The sequence below is a fragment of the Pleurodeles waltl genome, chromosome 4_1 (assembly GCF_031143425.1).
Source record: "Pleurodeles waltl isolate 20211129_DDA chromosome 4_1, aPleWal1.hap1.20221129, whole genome shotgun sequence".
NCBI classification, from domain to species: Eukaryota; Metazoa; Chordata; class Amphibia; order Caudata; family Salamandridae; genus Pleurodeles; species Pleurodeles waltl.
The window spans coordinates 771,871,252-771,892,500 of NC_090442.1; the positions used below are offsets into that span (position 1 = coordinate 771,871,252).

General features: G+C 46.3%; 1 protein-coding gene across 11 annotated transcripts in view; it reads right to left on the minus strand.

Annotated features, from left to right (window-relative positions):
- Positions 1–21,249, minus strand: part of SBF1 (SET binding factor 1) — a 1,129,538-nt gene that overhangs the window by 308,486 nt on the left and 799,803 nt on the right. For all 11 annotated transcript variants that reach the window (XM_069229431.1, XM_069229429.1, XM_069229425.1 and 8 more), the window contains 2 exons: positions 2,197–2,381; positions 1,213–1,389 (listed from right to left, as the gene is read on the minus strand). In XM_069229431.1, the coding sequence (XP_069085532.1) occupies positions 1,213–1,389; positions 2,197–2,381 (362 nt within the window). The remainder of the gene's footprint in view (positions 1–1,212; positions 1,390–2,196; positions 2,382–21,249) is intronic.

Below are 21,249 nucleotides of genomic sequence, written 5' to 3' on the forward strand. Positions count from 1 at the left end.
TGTTCACCCCCTAATAGGACTCTGCACCAGGTGGAGGAGTGCAGGGCTACCACAATGTCAAGGAGGATGCCAGGCATGCCTAGTCTTAGGAGCTTCTACCATAACAAGACCCGATCTACCTTATCGAATGCTGTAGAGAAATCTATAAAGGCTGCATAGATCACTTCCCCTGCAGAGAAACACATTTTTCATAATTATTATAAATTGAATGCTTATTTGTGTACTGGAACAAGGATATGAAACGTGGATGCTACAGAAGATAAAGCAACCTTTTTTTCTGTAGCATCCATTTTTTAGATGCTTTTGTCTGCACTCATTTTCAAGTGCTCCTGGGTGGCAGGCCGACTGTAAAACAGTCCCTTTTGTATTCCAAAGTAAAGAACAGGAGACACCTAAAAAGCCAATGCAAAGGCATGGTGACATCAAAGTACTCCAGTTAGCTGATCTAGGATGTGATTGGCAATGTCAAAAGTAAATGGCTGAAGGTAAAAAAGCCAATGGGTGAAGGAGGCTGATCCAAAGCCTCTTAAAGCAAGCACAGAATACAACAGGTTCACCAAAAATGGCGTAAATTCCATACATGTCAGACCAAAAAATAAATACCAGAAGGTCACAAAACACAAGATGTTTCCAGTCACCTGAGTAACACAAACTGAGATGACAAAAAAAATGGATGGACTCTAATCCATTAGCCATACAGACCAAAAGGAAAAGGAGAAACCACTGACGAGAGCAGGCTGCAAAAGTATTTAAAGTACTCCATCTGCATGCATTACTGAAGAGTAACATTCCAACAAGTTTGTAACTCCTTTGAAGATTTAATGCTGTACAACCAGGACTGCAATGTGGCCACATGCAGCAGAGAAGGCTACTGGGAATAAAGTGTGAAAATGAAAGCAGAAAAAAAGGCGTTATGAAAATATGCATGGATTGTCCAAAATGAAGTCGGCAAGGAGAAACATTCGTATCATACATAGGAGGGCTTGTAAAAAAATAGGCTAAACAAAAAAGGGAACTAGGGATACACAGACATTGAAAACTTGGAAGGTGAACTCAGCAAGGTAAAGGGTGTCACTGCCAAATTAAGCAGCTAAGTGCCTACTGTCATCATATACTTCTACCCTGCTTATGTAGCTCTAAAATGTTCTGAATAATAATGATGCTAAAACAGCCTTGCCTATCTATAGACAAAAAGTAATATAATAAACTGACCTGAGAAAGCCATTCAGACTCTTCCAGGGAGCGCAGATAGGCCATGTTGGGATCCGTAGATGTGCAGCTGGGAACACAGGCCTTCATGAGCTTCTTAAAGCTAGCTTTCACCTGCCGGATGTCAAAAACCTCAATGGGAACCACTTCCCAGAGTTGGAGGGGATCCTGCTTCACACCCTGTGGATAAGAACATTAATTAGCCATGGACAGAGGCACTGTAGATGCCTTCACCTGTAATAAAATAAGACACACAGAACAACACTCACCTACGAGCCAATTATGACATGGAGCTAGGTTAGAAAGGGTCACATTATTATACCACACTAGTGACACAATCAGGATTCAGAGTAACCCTAACAGTGGGTATCTGTAGCTCAGGGTCAGCTGTGACTATTACTACATATGAATAAAAGGTTTAGGGAGTTAGGTCAAGGAGGTGTTCGACCAAAACAGGGATGTGCAGTGTAGTACGAAAAACCAGGGCAGGCACAGGAAGAGGAGTCATTGTGTAGAGGTCATGGCAAACAAAGGATAACCTAGACCAGGATCAATAGGCGGAGGGAGCCACAACAAAACCAGTCCAAGAAACAGAAACGCCAAGTCAAAGAAGGAAAGAGAAAGAACCAGGATAGGGCCAAGAAAAGAAGATGGATGGAGTCAAGAATAATAGGAGAATGATTTGAGAGAAAGGCCAAGAAATGAAGAGCTAAGCTTTGGTCACAGATAAGTGTAGATAGACAGATCATGTCATCAAATAGAAAAGGGGAACAAAAAGGCATCAGTCAGTCAATCTCTACACAGATCTACACAGAGGGCACAGTACATGGCAAAAGTATACAGTAATCTTGCTAAGTTGCAAGATTGAGTATTGCAATAAAGAAGTGGCAGAGGCAGAGGCATATCAAAGACATGAAATAGACTTGTAAGGCTCAGGAAGGATCTGGTGCCACGTAAAGCTCTCTCATTTCCCATCATCTACTTTACCTTCAGTTGGGATTTGTCTCCGATGATGTAGAGATGAGCCCTCTGCTGGCGCAGAAAGGTGGCCTCTGAAGGTCCCCCATTGTGGTGAGAGCTCAACATGTCCTTGGCTGCCAGGCGGGTACCGATCTCTGCATTAAGTGCATATGTGTTGGTTCGGCTGTTTGTACGAATGCTGCCCCATTTGCCTATAAGACACAGGTTAATAACATAACAGCTGTTGTAGAGTTACATTCAAAAGTGTAGGGTAGCATGCCATGATTAAAAAGTGCAGCGCTGTAACACCTTCAGAACTCTCACTCAGAAACACGGCTGTTCAATGTTTATTTAGAATAATTAACTTATTAGTCTCTTTCATAATGCTAATAAACATAGTCAGAAATTACTTGCATTCAAGTACAGTTGGTAATACATTCTCTATTTAAAATAATATATGCCATTCTTATATAGGACAGACAGGTAACATTCATGTTTCATTCTCAAGGAATAACAGTGGAAAACTCAGGATCTCTTTAATACAGACACTTGGCTACCAAGACACATGGGTTACCAAAACATTCTACAGTCAAAATATGGTATTCTAGTAGAGCAGAGACACAGGGGCCAAGTAGTCACATTCTCATGTAGAAGAGACACATGACACAATAGCAACTCATTCTCACCAAGCAGGTTACCAGTGTCCCATTATCACAGCTAAGACATACCATAAAACAGGGTGCCGAATGGAAGAGACACAAGAAACTGCTGTTTCTCACTCAAAGAAAAGGAATGCATGTATCAGTTTCACTGAGCAGACCTACAAAAGGATGAAAAGAGCAAGTTACTTACCTTTTGTAAAGCTCTTTCTGGTAGAGACATGATCTAGTCGCAGGTTCCTCACTTTTTGAATATTCCAGAGGAATCAGAATGGATCCTGAAACATTTCAGCAGTACATCGCCATGTTGTCAGTTGGTACTGTGCAGCTCTGCACTGATGCAATTTCGCTCTGGAAATGATGTGTGAAACCTATACAGGTGTCACGGTAAGGAATCTGCCGTAGACTGTCTCTCTACCAGAAAAACAAATTGTGAAGGTAAGTAACTTGTTCTACTGATAGAGACTTCCAGCTGCAGATTCCTCACATTTTAAATAGATACCAAAGATATTGGAGGACAGTGAGTGAACTCAAACCAGAAAGTCCTGTAGGAACAAGTAGGCAAAATGGCCCTTTCAGCAAACCTAACAGTCCAGACAACAGCGCTTCATGCACGTATGGCGGGCCTGCCACACAGCCACCTGCCAGATGTTGAGGACAGGGACTCCGCTTGCTAACCCAGTGGTAACAGCTTTCGCCTTGGTAAAATGAGCATGCAATCCTTCTGGAGGCTGCTTTTTAGCCAGTGCATAGCAGATCTTAATGCAGAGCAAGATCCAGTGGGAGATGGTTGTCTTTTGCACATCCCTGCTTTTTTTCGCTCCTCCTCCATTGAGGGTAAGGTGGAGCATAAAACACTGCAAGGTTGACATGCAAAGGCGTCACAACTTTTGGTAGAAATGATGCTCACATTCAAAAACCAGTTTGTCTGGGAAGAAGGTTGTATAAGGTGGATTGACACAAAGAGCTGGAAGCTCACTTGTATGCCGTGCTGAGATGGTGATGAGGAACACTGTTCTAATAGTGAGGAGCCATAAGGAACAGCTGTAATGCATCTAGAATGGAGTGCACATCAAATAAGTGAGGCCCAGATTAAGGTCCCATTGGGGCATTACAAAGGGTGACGGGGGAAGCATATTGAGCCCTTTTAAAAACCGCATCAAAACTGGTGACAAACAAGAAGCGCTGATCTGGCAACCGTAAGAAGGCTGAAAGGGATGAAAGCAAAGCCTTGACAGGCAAGCGACAACACAGCAACAGACCATCAGACAACTTAGACTGGAGGGTGGTCAGTCTGGCATGTGCTGCACCAAACCACAAATATGTCCCAACAAGAGGCGTATACAGTTTTCGCCGAGGGACAGCTGGCTGCCAAGATGACATCAATCACTTCTGGGGGAAGGTCAAAGTTGCTCAGCCATCACCGCTCAATCTCCAAAAATGAGATGGAGAATGCAAAGACCTGGGTGCAGAACCTTGTCCTGTTGCTGAGACAGTGGATCTCTTCCTGGAGGGGCATCCTGATCGGAAGACATACGCTCAAGTCCATGAGTGCTGGATATCATACTCTCAGTGCCCAATTTGCAGCCACTAAGGTAAATTGGGCCCAGTCGGTCGGGATTTTATGTGAACTTGGGGCAGGAGCAGTATTGGGGCAAAAGCATACAAGAGTCAAGTGTCCCACTTGAGGCAGAATACATCTCCAAACGAGAGGAGCCTTGGAAACTCAAACGCTTAGAAGCTGTGACATTGCAAGCTCTCAGTGGAGGAAAATAGACTGAGCCAAGGATCTCCCCTTCCATCAAAGAGGCCTTGCTCCAGCTTAGAGTCTAATCGCCACATGTGATCCTCTAGGTGACGACAGCTGAGTTCATCCTCCCTGGGGTTCAAAGAGTCCACAAAGTGGTTTGCCACCAGGAAAACTTCCTGGACAGTCAAGCCATTTCCAGAGGCACAGCACCTCCTGGCACAGGGCCTGAGACTCACCCTGCCAAGTTTGTGGCAATACCACATGGTGATAGTGTTGTCCAGGAGCATCTAAACTAGCCTTCCCTTGAAGGAGGGAAGAAAGGCTTTCACTGCCAAACCAATGGCCCTTGGCTCCAGAAGCCTGATGTGGAGCCAGGACTCCACCAGAGACCAGAGGCCTTTAATCTCCATTTCTTCAAGATGGCTGCCCCAACCCAGAAACGAGCATTGGTTAATGTAGGAAGCTGGCTATCTATGTAGTGTACCAAATGCAGAGGTACACTATGCAGACAGTACAGGTGACCCTTATTGGTTTAAAGGATTGAAAGTGACAATCCCAAAAGCTCTCTTTTGTGGTTGTGTGGGCAGAAAGTCAGGCTCATCAGAGGGCAGTGCTAAGCATTTGTTGAACTCACAGAGGCAATAAATGAGACAAACACTGAAGAAGGAACTTGAGATCAATTGTTAGAAAAATAGTTATTTTGGGTTATATTATGTTTAATCACCGGAATACTGTTACAAGAGTAAATACTGATGCACTTTTGAAGAACACAGGCAATATACTTGAGATGTCTTTAATTCGGTAATGCAATGGAGAAAAACACACATATTGCATACAGGTTCTCAGCAGCGACTTGCAGGACCAAACCTCTAGGGTTAAGGTATGTATGGGGCAATGTCCAAGGCAGCACCAACAGGTCACCTTAAAAGCCTCAGAAGCGTCCGGGTGCAGAGGTGCTTTTCAGCATCAGGTGCCCAGTTGGTTTCAAAGGGAAATGGTTCTGGGGAAAAGAGGCTGCACATAGGGACTGAGGGGCCAGTCTGGCTGAACCAGCAGGGGGGCTCAGCTCTCATGATGCTCAGGAACGTAGGGACACCTTTGATCCTCTTCCCCTCGGGTCAGGGCGGTGGGGTCAAGAGGAGTCAGGTTTTTGTGATAGAGGGGGCCTGCACAAAGAGGCTGCAGGTGGCACAGAGAAGTCCACTGTTGGCAAACCCAAGGTGAGCTTTGGTCCTTGAAGGCCTGGGGACCACGCTGGCGCAGTTGGCCCACTTCAGTTCAAGCTGGGGGCACGGGTGCAGTGGTGCTGTCCGGTATAGTGTTTTGGTGGCCCAGTCCTCGTGAGCCTTTTTTGGTGCCTGCAGGGAAGCAGCTCTGCTGCTCCATGGGAGACACTGGTTACTTCTTGAAGTGCTGGTAGTCCTGCCAGGCTTTTGGAGGCAGAAAAGCTGCAGGACCTGTCTTTGGCGCAATTGTCGAGGACAGCAGGCAGGCCAGGGGGTTGGGGCCGAGTCATTTGCTGCTCCTCAGTTCTAGATTGAAACCGCTCTTCGGGTCTGTCTTCTTTAGTCCAGCGAAACTGTTCTTCTGATGATAGAAGGACACCTAAATACTCAATTTAGGGGTGCTTAGGGGAGTGCAGGGTAGTAGCCAATGGGCTACTTTCTTTTGGGGTGTATACACCCCCTATATGACCAATTCCTGAGGGGAGTGGGCATAGCCCTATTCCAGAAGGTCTAGTTCCAACCAAATTTAAGATGGTGGACCCCTTCCTAAAGTGTCCACTTCAGGTAGCCCACAATAGGGGTGTGGCTGACCCAAAGGTGGTACATGCCTACTGACTAATTTTCCCACCTGTCCTGGTGCCAAATGGGCCAAAGGGCAGGGGGTGGCTACACCCAAGTCTGGGGAAGCCAGAGGTTGCATATCAAAGGCAGACAAGTCTTTGAAGCCCTTGGGCTTGGTATGCAGATGTTAGCAATCCTGCTGCAGTAGGTGGCAACATCTCCCTGCAAGTAAGGCTTCGTTTCTGACCTCTGAGAGCGCGGGCTGCCACCTCCAGGAGGTCAGAAAGCTGTCTGTGTCTAGACCAGTCAGCCAACACACTCAGAGACTAGTGGGATTCTGGGGACACCTCTAAGGTCCCTTCCGGGTGCATGTCATAATTCCGAGGCTGGCATCAGTCTGGATTTATTAAAACGAGGTGTTGATACCAAACATCATAGGGTTTAGTGAAGCCATTATGTGAATGGGTCACTTGTGATGATGAGTGTCCAGCACATGCCTTATGATGGCTTCCCTGTTTACCTGCAATGCCCAGAAATAGTGTTGGGCATCACAGGGTCCTATCTGCTTGTGCAGATAGGACCACACATCAAATATAATGCACCCTCACTTAGGGCTCCAAGGCCTTCTGTAGGGATGACTACTTACATATATTTTGATGCAGTTCTGGCAACATGGCACACAATGGGTGAGCCATGTCATATTTTTGCCTGGCTTGCATCAGGACATACAGACTGCAATGGCAGCTGTGTGCAACTCGTTTTGAGGGGGTCCCGGAGGGTGGCACAAAATGTGTTGCAGCCCTTAGGGACCCTCTACCCTACCCATGCCCTAGGTACCAGGTGTACTAATTACTAGGGGCTTAGAGATAGAGGAGTGTGCCAATTACACACGTTGTTACCTGTCTTTAGGGAAAGAACACTGGCACTGGGAACGTACCCAGCAGTGGCTGAGTGCACCTCAGTCAAAAAAGCTCAGTACCAGTGAGCAAAAAGTGGGGGCAACCATGTCAAAAAGAGCACCGTCCTACAGTTACCACGGTCAGTTCTGGGTGAGGTAGAAAGAGCGGTCTGCCGCAGACCCGATCGCATTCCAGCGACCACCACTATAGGTCTTTGGCAGTCTCTTCTGAAATCTGAATGTGGTTATTGAAGTTTTTTTGATGTTGGGCCCACAGGAACTTCAAATACCACTGCAGAGCCTGCATATGCCACCTGGTATGCTTGACCAGCAGGATGCAGGAGGCCATCTGCCCCAGTAGCCTCACAATTGATCTCATTAAAATCCAGAACTGAAGCTGAAAGATCTGGATCATAGCCTCCATATCCTACACTGTCTTTTTCGGGTGAAAGGCACAAAATCAGAATGGATCTGATAAAAGTTTCACCACGGTCCAGAGATGGTTGACACCTGCCTTAAACGAACAAGCCTTCAACCACCAGTCATCAAGGTAGGGGAATATTGGCACCCCTGACCTCCGAAGGTATGTGGCTTGCCATCGCCATCACTTTCGGGAATACCAGAGGTGAACTGGTAAGATCAAACGAGCGCACCGCAAACTGAAAATGCTCCTGTCCCACTACAAACCACAGATAGAGCAGTGGCCTGCAGGACGCATGTAAGGGAACAGGCATCCTGCACTCTCTAAGGTCGAGGGATGGGTAAGACCTGGGGTACGGTGAGCATTTTAAATGTCTCCTTGCAGAGTATGGGGTTTAGAAGGCACAGGCCTAAAATAGGACAAAGCCTCCATCTTTCTTGGGACACCAGAGACTAGCAGGAATAACAATCTCATCCTACTGTGACGAAGGCACCCTCTTGACAGCCCCCTGGCCCAAATTCAGAGATGGCCAGTTGCAAGGGGGACAGTGGAAGGTGGGGCAGGGAAGAGATGAAGGGTAAGGTGTAGCCCCTGCAAAGGATCTGTAGAACCCACCTATCTGATGTTACCGCCTGCCAAACTGGGGAGATTCCATGGATTCTGGCTCCCATCGGGTGGCCTTTGCTCCTTTAAACGTGTGCTAAAGAGGTTTGGCTGGTGGGCTGGAGGGGTAGACTGAGGGGTTCAGTGATTTTGACCACAGGGGAGGTAGGCATCACACCTCAACTGCAAAATTGCTGGGTTCCTTGTTTAGGTTGGACAGGCTGGTGGTATGGGCACCTCTCACAGATCCTCAAAAGGAGAAGTATAACTGTTGCGGTTGATGAAATGGGGCAGACAGGCCTAAAGAGCATGCTGTAGCCCTGCTTTCCTTTAAAAGGCAATACAGCAGAATAAGCCTTGTCTTCATCAAGCATGACCCATCAAAGGGCATGTCCATCAGGGAGGACTGGACATCCTCTGAGAACCCTGTTGATTGCAGCCACACATGGCAGGGAATGCAACACTGGTGCCGATGGCCAGCCAAATAGAATTGGTGGTGGTAAAAGTACAAAAAATCATGAACTTGTCTGCATCATGACCGTCTTGAATTGCCTGAGCAAGAACTGGTCATAGACCTTCGAGCACATCAGGGAGGACTTTGCCACTGAGTCCTATAGGGCACGGCAATAGAATACCTACAAGTGCTGCTGCTAATTTATTGGAGTATTGGTTTGGGAGAAGAAACCACTAATTTCTCAAACGTTTCCACCTGCATGGAGGTAGGGGGAAGGAAGGGTGGAGACAGTGGTAGAGAAGGTGTTGGGGGTTAGACCTGCACCACCAAGACTTCGGTGGAATGTTTTTGCGAGAGAAAAGTAGGGTTGCCTAGAGCAGGGAGATGGCGCTTGGCAGTTTGTTGACTGACTGGGGAGCCAGAACAAAGTTAAGCCCAAATCCACAAAAAGGACCAGTCAGTGACATAATTAAATTGAACAAGGAGCTCAGAAGATGTTTGCCCCGGTTGGAGTACTTCTGTCACTACTTTGTCTTAACCTTCAAGGTGGAATACTGGAGGTCAAATACTTTGGTCGCCCCATGCATTACTGTGGTGCAGTAATCAGATTCCTCTGTGGCCAGTTCAGGGGATGAGACTAGGCCTGTTTTCGAGAGGAATAGAGACCACTAGATTCCTGTATGTCTTTGGTATACATCCTGGTAGAGTTCAGCGAACTCATCACCTGTGCCATATTCATTGCTTGAGTCCATACCGGATAAAGGAACGCAGACCTTTGTCCTCCCTTGTGGAGGCAGTAATTCAAATAGAGGAAGTGGCACCTCAGACACCCCTTTGGTCGAGGTTTGAACAGCTGATTCAGCGTTGAAAAAAACTATTGGGAACTCCTCCGCTGGCATCGAGATGAGCACCAAAGTGCCCAGGCCATTTCGTGGAGCTGGAGGGAAGCCAGGCTCAGAGGGCCCAAATGACGTAGAGAGCGAACCTACCGGTGGTACTCCTGAGAGGGGGCTTCTCTGCAGCTTGGGGTCCAAAGGGGTACCAGTAGAGATCAGAAGAGTCGGAGCATAGCTGAGTGGAAGACTTCAAGCTGATGTGGCTTGGCTGTTTGTCCTGGAAACTAGAGTTATACCTGAACTAGCTGTGTGGCTTGGCTGTTTGTCCTGGAAACTAGAGTTATACCTGAACTAGCTGTGGGATCGGCTCCAATGTCAGCTGACTTCAGGAGCAAGATCAAGAGTTGTGGTACCACCCGTACGCCTCTTCAGGTGAATGCAAGTGGTGCAACACGGCAGAATCCCACTTTTATTTATTGTGCTTCTTTTTTTGACTTACCTAATGATGTGGACTGCGATGAAGACCGGCCCCTAAAGTGGCTTCATCGACTCCAGGAACGGTACCATGAAAAAACTTTTGTTGCAAGCAGCGACCTAGCCGATTCCAGGCGAAGGAGTCTTTTTGTGCTTGGTGATTTAAAGCTTCGCCTCTCAGTCCCTGATGGTCTCCGGGTTCATCAACAGCAGTCGCTGCAGGCCTTGGAGTCGTAGCCTAACACCTGACCTCAACGGCATACCTGGTACGAATCTGTCACAGACATGTTTGAGAAAGCACCTACAGGCCTTAAAACCTCTTGTTTATGGGGTTGGGGGTTGACATCCCTTGCACACAAAAAAAAAAAATCTTTTGAGGGAAATGTTTCTGAGAGACACAAAGGATCAAAGTCTGATGGCACGGAATGAAAGGAATTGACATAAGCGCACAGAGGTGGCACCAAATTAGACACTGCATGTCATTTCCAAAGCAGAAAGGCGTCAGTGCAGAGCTGCAGGTTGCCACCCCACAGGGGGCCAAAGTACTGCTGAAAAGTTTCTGCATCCACGCGGACGCCTGGGATATATTCAAATGGCGAGGAATCTGTAGCTGGAAGTCTCTTCAGAAAAACTTATGTTGTTTGTAATCACGGTCGTCCACCATGGGTAATTTCTCAGAACTAATCAATTGTGTAATATGTTTGCGCATGTGTCTGATTAATGAGCAAATTCTTTAAATACGCAGTTTCAATTTGAAAATAATTTTAGAAAGAACACACCCATATATGAGGCAATATTTTCCGTCTTTAAAAAATAAGAAACCAACTAAGTCATAATAAAGAATATTTTACTGAAACTTCCCCCATGCACTGTGTATTTAAAATAATTGAAATACAGGGTAGGTTGCTCCTCCACCCAACTGAACAAGTGTGAAACTGACCTCTGTCAATTTAGGAACTAAAAAAGCTGTTCTATCCGTTATGCACAGAAAACAGTCAGTCAAGAATTTGGTTCTTTAATGATAGACCAAGTACTGACTGAATAACACACATTTAAAAATATGCTTGTGCAAAGGAAGGATGTTTAACAATTCTGTCAGAATATGCTTTGTGGAGAACTAAGATTGTAAGAATTCAGACAAAGAAGCAGAAGTACAAAAGGAATCATGCTAATGTTAATTCTGGTGGGGTAGGCCATGGGTTTAACAGATAAGGGCCAACTGGTTTTCAGATAGGAGGGTCTAAAGTAAGAGACTATCCACCTAGCCCATACTTCATTGAGAAGGCCAACCATGTGTGAAACACAACGTAATCAACAAAGACGTGCTTAAAATTCCCCACGGCTTTGCTTCAGTCTATGTAATACCAAATACCTCTTGTCACATCAATCATGTGCATGGCCCGCTTGGCTGGGCAACAGAAGAAAAACATCAGAAGTAACGCAATCTGAATAATATGAAAATCAGAAGAGAATACGTTTAATGCCTGAGAGAAAGTAGAGAACTTTGTACAGTTATTTAGTACACACAGACTGGAGCTCACTCACTCTTTTGGCAACTATTATAGCCATCAGGAATGGTACATTGCATGTCAGACAATTAAAAATCACCTAAAGGTCACAAAGTGGTCAGTTGAATTTTGAGAGGGCTATGTTCAATTCCCCAGGGAAATAAGGCATTTAAATCATGGGAAGTTTGTTGAGGCCCCTAAAAGAAACCACTAATCACTAGAGAAAAGATGTCTGAAAAGACCATTTAGGAAAAGCAACAATGGCAGCAAACAGCAACTTAACAGAGGAGAACTACAAGCTGAATCTAGCTAAAGAAGGAAAGGTAGTACTGGTAGTTCTTGGTGCGTTCTACTTTCTGCATGCTTCTTCAGACATCAGTTACAGAAACTCATCAACTCAAGGGTTTATAAAGGTCTTGGGGAAGGTAGTTCAGTGCAGATGATACTCTGTTTACAAAATGGGAAACTTTTCATTACTTTTATCCAAAACTACTACTGAATGGTTTAGAAGGGCACGTTAATTACCTTTAGTATTGCACTATTTGGTGGATACACAATCTAACCATAAATTCCTCACTTTAGAATATTCCTGAGGCTCCTGACTGGATCAGGAAAAGTTTCTAGCAGTGCTCCACCGTGCTGATAGCTGACATCACGCAGAGCATGGAAAACAGTGTGCTGAGTACAGTGGTAGATCTTTTTTTAGGTTAAAAAGGGGACACTGCACCAAACTGAGGTGGGAGGGTAGTGAATAATCAGTGGTTAAATACAGAATCCACACAAAAGAGCATTATCAATGTAAGTAACCTGTTCTTCTGATAGATACTTTTAACTGCAAATTTCACAACTTAGAATAGACACCATAAAAGTACCTCCCAAAGGTGAAGTGTCTGTGGTGTGGACTCAAACCAAAAGGTCTTGCAGAACCCACCAGGCCAAGTATCCCTCCTCCTGGTCAAGACATGAGTGTTTTGTGAATGTACACACCAATGCAAATGTTTCAGTCTGGCTGATACCATCGACACGCACCCGTCCTATCAAAACACCTGTATCAGCCCTGTTGCGAGTGTGCTTTTTGAAAGTGCATAGCATATCTCAATGCAGAGGAATTTGCCTCAACAGGGTCCTTTTCTTTAGCCTTCCTTTTCTTTACTCCAGACAACCACACAAATATTTAATTGTAGGCTTAGTGGCATTAGGTAAGATCTATATAAAGTTTAAAGCCCTTTAGGGGGTTCAATCGATGGAGTCACTCCTCTCTCGAAGAGGTGAGGAGGAACTAAGAAGAGAGGTTCCAGAGTGATTGACTGCTTCAACTTTCAGAAAAAAGGCAGCCCAAGTACTTTGCAGTAATTTGTCTGGAAGTAGGTGATGTAGGGCGGTTGCAATGAAAGTGCCTGCAGTTCACTAACAAGAACAGCTGACATAATCGCAATGAGGTTGACAGTTTTTAAGGTCAGGAGATGCAGTGAGCAGCTATGCACCGTCTCTAACAGTGTACACTTGAGGAACATTTAGAATAAGTTAAGCTCTCCCTGTGGCATACCAAATAGTTTAGGAGGGAACATTTATGTCAAATCTTTAATAAACCTCATCACAACAGGTACTTTAAGGCAGTTTGTCTCACCAAAACCGAAAGGCTGAAAGGGCAGACAAATAACCTTTAACAGCGAGTGCTCAATGCAAGCCTTACTGGTCTAAAGTCAAAACAAACAAAAGGACATCAGACAGATTCACCTTTAGGAGGTAAGTGTTCTTGCACCATACCAGGTTACACATTTGTCCAAGCACCCAGAAATGATTGTTTTCATAGATGGGCGCCTGGCAGCAAGGACGACATCCACCACTTCAGGCAGTAAATCAAAAGAAGTCTACTGCTGCCGCTCAATCATCACATATAGAGGTGTAAGCTGCACAGATTTGGGTAGCGGACCCTACATTGTTACCAAGACAGCAAGTCCTTCCACATAGGTAGCCTGATCGTAGAGCAGATGCTCATGCATTCTAGAGACAACACTCTTCAGGTCGAATCTGGGGTCACTAGACTTGGGCCTTGTCATTCTTGATTTTCATTAGAACTGAGAGTAGGAAAGGTAGTGGTGGGAAGATGCGTAGGAGATCTGTGCCCCATTCCAACCTAAAAAGTGTATTTGTGGAAACTCCAAAGTGCAAAATTAATAACACTGAGCTTGGATGGTGGCATAAATATCTAGTCAGGGCTCTCTTCACTGGTCAAAGATGCCCTATGCCACCTCGGGATGTAGGTGTCACTTGTGACCTAAAGACTACAAAAAGATGCAATGATAATAACTGTAATGCCTGGCTGAGGCACACAATCACTTCTGATTTGCCAGACATATGCTCAGTACCTGTGCTCTGGCATTCACGGCACATGTCAGACTGTTAGCGACCAGGAAGGTGTCCTGCCGCTCCAGCCACCTCCTGAGATTCAAAACGTCTTGGTCGAGGACCCAGGAACCCAAGCTACCCTGTCTGTTTGCTGCGGTACAACATAGCAGCGGTGTTGTCCGTGAGAACTTGGACTGTAGGAAATCCTTTAGGGCCAGACGAAGGCCTTGTAGCTGCAACAGATTGATATGGAGCTCATCCCCCAAGGGAAACTGGAGGACTCTGATCTCCACGTCCCCCAAGTGACCCACCCTACCCAGCAGCGAAGCATCTGTCACCACTGTCAGCTATGAGGAAGAGAGGCAGAGTGGCCGACGCGGGACAGATTGTTATAGACTAGATAGTGTCGGAAAGGCAGTCTTGATGCTGGGCCCACTAGGACTTTAAGTCCCACTGCAAGGCTTGCATGTACTACCTGTCGCAGTAGCAAGGACACATGGTTGAAAGGCCAAGAAGCCTCAAAACCACTCACATGGATCATGGCTTGAAACCTCTGGATCTTAGGGCCTGATTGTCCCAGACTCCTTGCACAGGAGGCAAAGTCTTGAACTACAACATGTCCAGGTTTGCTTCAATGAAGGGAAGCCTCTGTGATGAAATGAGGTAGGACTTCGGCTTCTTTATGGCAAACCCTAACAATGTTATGAGTGCTGCAGTTGTCCAGAGGAGGTCCACAATTGAGAGTGGTAAGCCTGCTTTCAGCAGCCAGTTGCTGAGGTACAGGAATTCCCGACCTTCAAAGATGTGCAGTGACCACTACAATCACTGTTGTGAAAATACAAGGGGTACTGGCAAGGCAGAAGAGGAGAACAGCAAACTGAAAATACTCCTGGCTCACTTTTAACTGCAGGTAAGACATGTGGGGGCAGCAGGACAGGTATATGAAAATATGTGTCCTGCAAGTCCACGGCCACCATCCGGTTTCCCGGATCCAAGACGGAATGGATATGAGCTGTTGTGAGCATTCTGAATTTGTCCTGCTACACAAAGGTGGTCGGAGATCTAAGATAGGTCTGAGGCCTCAGTACTTTTCTTGGACAAGCAAGTAGCATAATTAATAACAATCACCTTCTCTGCATTGGTACCCTCTCTAAGGCTTAGGTGTAAGTCCTGTAGCAGTTCTGGTGTGGAAGGGATTCGGGTGTGGAGAACAGAAAGGATATGGAGTAGCATGTCTGAACAATTTGCAAGACCCATCTGTTGGATTTGATGGATCGCCTACCTGGGAAGATGTGCTGGATGCTGCACCCTACTAGCTGGGCATGAGCTGCTGTGGGCAACTAATATGGTTTGTTAGCCATTGTTTCAGGGGAAGAGGAACTGGAGGACTAGTGTCACTACTTGTTTATGACCTGTTTGCCGGTTCCAAGCCCACATCCCTGAAAGGACTTGGCTGTCTGGACTGGATATCTCTGCCTATATTCCAGCCTCCTGAAATGGCTTCCGAATTTTCAAAAGTTGTGAGGAAAGTGCTTTTCAGGGGATAACCTCCTGTCTGAAGAGGCTACCTCCATCAAGGGGCATTTCAATAAGTGACACCTGGACATCACCGGAAAACCCAGATGATCGCATCCAGACATGTATGCGAAGGAAAATACTTGTACCGACTCCTGCTAAGACCTGTGTGGATGGTGCACTTGTCCGCATACTATCAGTCATGGATCATCTCTTACTAAGAAGCCTTTGCGGCCTCTGGCAATATCTTGCAACAGCATGTCTCAAACACAGTATTCATGCACCTCAGTGCCAGGCTGGCACAAGAAAACATTTGTTTGCTAAAGGCATCAATCCTTTAGGATTCTCTATATGTGGGGTTAGTGGGAAATAAATTAGGATTCGCCTACTTAATGAGGGCTGTACAATGAGACTCTCTGGGTAAGGAAATACAGGTCCCCTGGTGCAGACCTGTATTGCCTAGCCACCTACTGACTAACAAGTGGGCAAGAACATAGTTTCGTTCATGTAGCCATCAAAGTATCTGTAAGAGCATCATTAAATGAGAGGAAGCAGCTCCTAGCTAACTCCGCCCTGGGCTTCACCTTCATAGGTGGCAACTTTAACACAATACTGCACACTCGACAAGACATGGACGCTCAGTCAGTGGGTGACCAGAGGAACCTCAGGCCTTTCTGTCTGGATGAGGGCACTGGGACTCATTGAAATCTTGCTACTGCTGCACCACAGCCACAGGTAATACATGTACTACTCACCCACAAATGGCACCTCTTCTCGTATGACTACTACATTTTCTTTTTTTTACACCAACTACTGATATTGGTAATGTTCCCTGTACACACATACTACCAAGGTGGTTCTCAGACCACTCCTCCTTGGTTAATTTAATTTCAAAGGTAGTTCAGTCTTGTTTCCTACCCACGCTTTGGGAAGCCTTTAAAATGGTCACTAAGGGGAGGTCCCGTCAGATATTTGTGGTAAAACCAGTCATTGTGATGGAGAGCTCAGGAGACTTGACTGTTATGTTGGCCATGCAGATGCAGCCCATCCCTCCGAGTTGCTCTGATGTTTCGAAGTTCCTTAGAACAGGCTGCATTGCCTTTAAGCAGAAGCTCCTTGACTGTGGCCGCCCAGGCTACTTCCACTCCCAAGGGAGAGTGCATTAGATGGGTGATAATGCGGGGAAGCTGCTCTATTGGCTCGCAAACATGCATAGTGTCAGTAGTTATGTTTCTGAACTTCGCACCCCGCCAGAGAAGTGGTCTGCACAGCAATATCAATAGCGGCAATTTACCTCTTACAAATGTGCGCTATATGCCAGCCAATCAGCCCCTCCCCATGAAAGAGATAACCCAATTATACACAATCTCCTAATTCCCATGAGTACCAACTTAGATCTCCTTCTTACTGCCACAGAGATACAACAAGCCATTACCTCAATGTCCTCAGGTAAAACTCCAGGCCTTAATGGCTTTCCGCTGGAGTTCTTTAAGCGATACTCCTCCCCCCACACCTAGGCCATCCTTAAACCTGGTATACCCCCCAAAGGAGTGCACCCCTTACCACCACATATCGCTAATAACTTTAGAATCAAAAATACTCACCAAAATCTTGGACACTCGCCCAACCATGGTGGTACACTCCTTAGTCCATGTGGTCCAAAATGGTTTTATGCCTGGCAGGAGACACTGTCTCCACCGCTTACACCTAGCTTTAGCCCGTGTGGATGAACTTCTGGAGACATTCTTTTTTTGGTGGACATAGAGCACATCTTATTCGTAAGACGAAATTCAGTCCCCGGTTTCTACACTGGATTGAAGAACAAGTTATTTACTTTCTGTAACGCCTTATCTGGTAGTGACTATATCAAGCTGCAGATTCCTCATCTTTGAAATCCCCCAGTGCCAATTAGCTCATGCGTTTCTTTCCAAGAACTTCCATGCCAGAAACACAGTGCCATAAAGTGCCCTGACCACTGATGTGAACAACTAGGACCCTGAAAGTGGTCAGCCATTTCTGTAGAAATCCGTTTGCAGAGTGGGGAGGATGTGTGGGTCAGAGAATAATCTACAGCTAGATATAGTCTCTACCAGATAAGGCGTTACCAAAGATAAGTAACTTATTCATCTGACACAGACTTCTAGCTGCAAATTCCTTTTGAATAGTTACCCAAGCAATACCTCCCCAAAAGTGGGTCTGCGGACCAATTTCAAATAAGGAAGTCCTGCAGGACCGAATGGGCAAAGTCCTCATCCTTACAGACCTGACTGTCCAGACAGTAGTGTTGGTAAACGTGTGCAGAGATGCCTACATTTCTGCCTGGAAAATGTCCAGGACCGGAACTACGCGTGCTAATGCAGTGGACGCAGTTTTAGCTCTAGTAGAATGAGCTTACAACCGAGAGGGGGCTGCTTCTTCGCAAACGCGTAGCAGATTTTTATGTGGAGCATGACCCATCTAGAGATGGTCCGCTTCTGTACCGCTCGACCTTTCTTCGAACCAACATACCCCATCAATAGTTAGTTGTCCACCTAGATCTCTCGTGGGTGGTTAAGATAGAACAACAGTGCTCTTTTTAGGTCCAAACGGTGGAGTCGCTTTTCCTCTTTGGAGGGATGCAATGGAGCTAAAGAACAAGTTACTTACCTTCAGTAACGAATTATCTGGTAGAGACTATCTAGCTGCAGATTCCTTACCTTAGAATTCCCTGGAGTAAGCTTCGAATCTGGAATTTTTCTGCTGAGCAGTACCCTGCGCACGCCGTCGGGTGGCATCGTTCAGATCCGCGTGCGCCATCTGGCTCTGTGTGGCGTCGTCAGCGTCGCTGGAGCAGTCTGTGACGTCACGGTCTTCTATATAAGCACCATCCTGGTGCGCGTACGTCAGTTCTTTTCCACAACTTCCCACGCCAGAAGCACAGTGTCATGGAAGAACCAACAATATTTTAGTTTTACGCTTGATTGTTAGAGGAAAAGGACATGCCCTCAAGAAAGGCAAAAATATAAAGTATATATATCCACAGAGCAGGGCAGCCTGGGTGGGTGTAAGGAAACTGCAGCTAGATAGAGTCTCTACCAGATAATTTGTTACCGAAGTTAAGTAACTTGTTCATCCGATAGAGACTGCAGATTCCTTACCTTAGAATAGTTACCCAAGCTATAACTCCTGGTGGTGAGTCACGAGGATATATCTCACACCAGGAAATCCTGCAGGACAGAGTAGGCAAAATGCCACTCTCTCCTCACCTGGCTATCCAGGCAGTAGTGTCTTGCAGACGTGTGCAAGGAAGCCCACGTCGCCACTCGGCATATGTCAAGTACCGGCATGCCACGAGCTAACGCAGTGGTAGCAGCTTTCCCTCTGGTACAGTAAGCCCTCTGGAGGCTGCTTCTTAGCCAAAGCATAGCAAATCTTTATACAGAGAACGTCCCAGCGTGAAATGGATCGTTTCTGTACTGCCCGACCCTTCTTTGCACCAACGTACCCAACAAAGAGTTGGTCAACCACCCGGAACTCTTTTGTGCAGTCAAGGCAGAACGATAATGCCCTTTTTGGGTCCAACCGATGGAGACGCTCCTCTTCCTTAGAGGGCTGCAGTGGTGCAAAGAAGGTGGGCAGGGTGATGTTCTGACCCAGCTGGAAAGGGGTCACCACCTTGGGGAGGTAAGAGGCACGAGTTCGGAGAACTACTTTATCAGGATATATTGTGAGATATGGCAGTTTTCGATGATAAAGCCTGTGGATCACTCACTCTCCTGGCAGATGTGATTGCCACCAAGAAGGCTGTTTTGATAGCGAGCAGCCGGAAAGGACAGTTTTGTAACGGCTCAAAAGAAGCACACATTAGGATAGTGAGCACTATATTAAGATCCCATTGGGGCATCACAAAAGGCACAGGTGGAAACATATGCATGAGCCCTTTCAAAAATCTCTGTAAAATGGGAGATTTGAACAAAGATGGTTGGTCGGGCAAGCGTAGAAACGCTGATAAGGCAGCAAGATAGCCCTTGAGAGTCCCTAAGGAGGAACCCTGTTGGGCGAGCGATAGAATAAACAAAAGAACATTAGATAGGGAAGAAGAAAGAGGATTAATAGACCTCTCTGAACAATATGAAACAAAACGTTTCCACTGGCAGGCGTAAATCGATTTAGAAGAGGGATGCCTGGCTGCCACAATGACAACACAGACTTCACAAGGGAGGTCATAAACCATCAACTGCAGCTCAACCTCCACACATGAAGCCGCAAAGTTGACAGGTTCGAGTGGAGAATTCTTCCCCTGCTGCTGCGACAGAAGATCCTCCCGAAGTGGCAACCTGATTGGAGGACCGATGCTCATTTTGAGAAGCTCTGGAAACCAGACTCTCTGTGCCAAATCCAGAGCCACTAGGATTACTTGGGCCCGGTCGTTCTTGATTTTGAGAACTCTGGGCAGAAGTGGTATGGGTGGAAAGGCGTACAGGAGGCCTGAACTCCACTTGCGACAAAAAGCGTTGCCTAGCGATAGCCCCCTTGGAAACTCCAACACGTAAAACTGCTGACATTGCGCAGATGAGCTGCCACCACCGCTATCACTTTGGTGAACACCCAAGGGGCACTGGTAAGACCGAGGGGGAGCACGGTAAACTGAAAGTACTTGAAGACGACTTTGAACCGCAAGTAACAACTGTGGGTGGGCAGGATGGGGATATGAAAATACATATCCTGCAAGTCCAACGCTACCATCTAGTCTCCTTGGTCTAGGGCAGGCAAGACCTGAGCAAGAGTGAGCATCTTGAATTTCTTTTCAGTAGAAAGGAGACCCTTGTGCGAAGCATCAGTTTGTCAGGGTAGACAGAGAGGTAAGGCGGTCTATACAATAAGATCTGCACGTTCACTCACTCTGAGGGCATATGTAATTGCCACAAGGCAGGCTGTTTTCAATTCCAGAAGCCTGCGGGAACAATTATGAAGAGGCTCTAAAGGAGCACACAAAAAGAATGGTAAGACCAGATTGAGTCCCCACTGAGGCATGATAAAGGGCAAAGGACGGTAAAGATGAACCAAACCCTTTAGAAATCTATGTACAGTAGGGGAACTTGAACAAGGACGATTGGTCAGGCAGTCACAAGAATGCACAGGAACAAGTTACTTACCTTTGATAAAGCCTTATCTGGTAGAAACAATATCTGGTTGCAGATTTCTTACCTTTGAATTTCCCCCAGGCGTCAGACTGGATCAAGAGAATTTTCGTGAGCAGTACAACTGTGCACCATTAGGTGGCATAGATTGGCTCCGCATCCGCTGCCTGTGTTGTAGGTGGCAGATATGATGTTGCGGATCCGATATAGGCACTACCTAGGTGCGCAGATGTCAGTTTCTTTTCACAACATTCCACGCCAGAAGTGCGTAGCCATGAAGAAAACCGACTACCGGTGCATAAAAAATAAGGCCCTGAAAGAGGGGTCCCTTCCCCTAGAAATCAGTTTGCAGTGTGTGGAGGATGGGAGAGTCGGATAGGAATCTGCACCTAGATATTGTCTCTACCAGATAAGGTGTTACCGAAGGTGAGTAACCTGTTCATCTGATGGAGACTTCTAGTTGCAGATTCCTTACCTCTGAGTACAAACCCAAGCAATACCATCCCCGGAGGTGGGTCTGTGAACCAAGATCATAATAGAAAGCCCTGCAGGACAGAATGGGCAAAGTGCCCATCCCCACAGACCTGACTGTCCAGGCAGAAGTGTTTGGTAAACATGTGCAAAGAAGCCCACGTTGCAACCTGACATGTCAAGGACTGAAACTCCATGTGCTAACACAGTGGTCGCAGCTGTAGCTCAGGTTGAA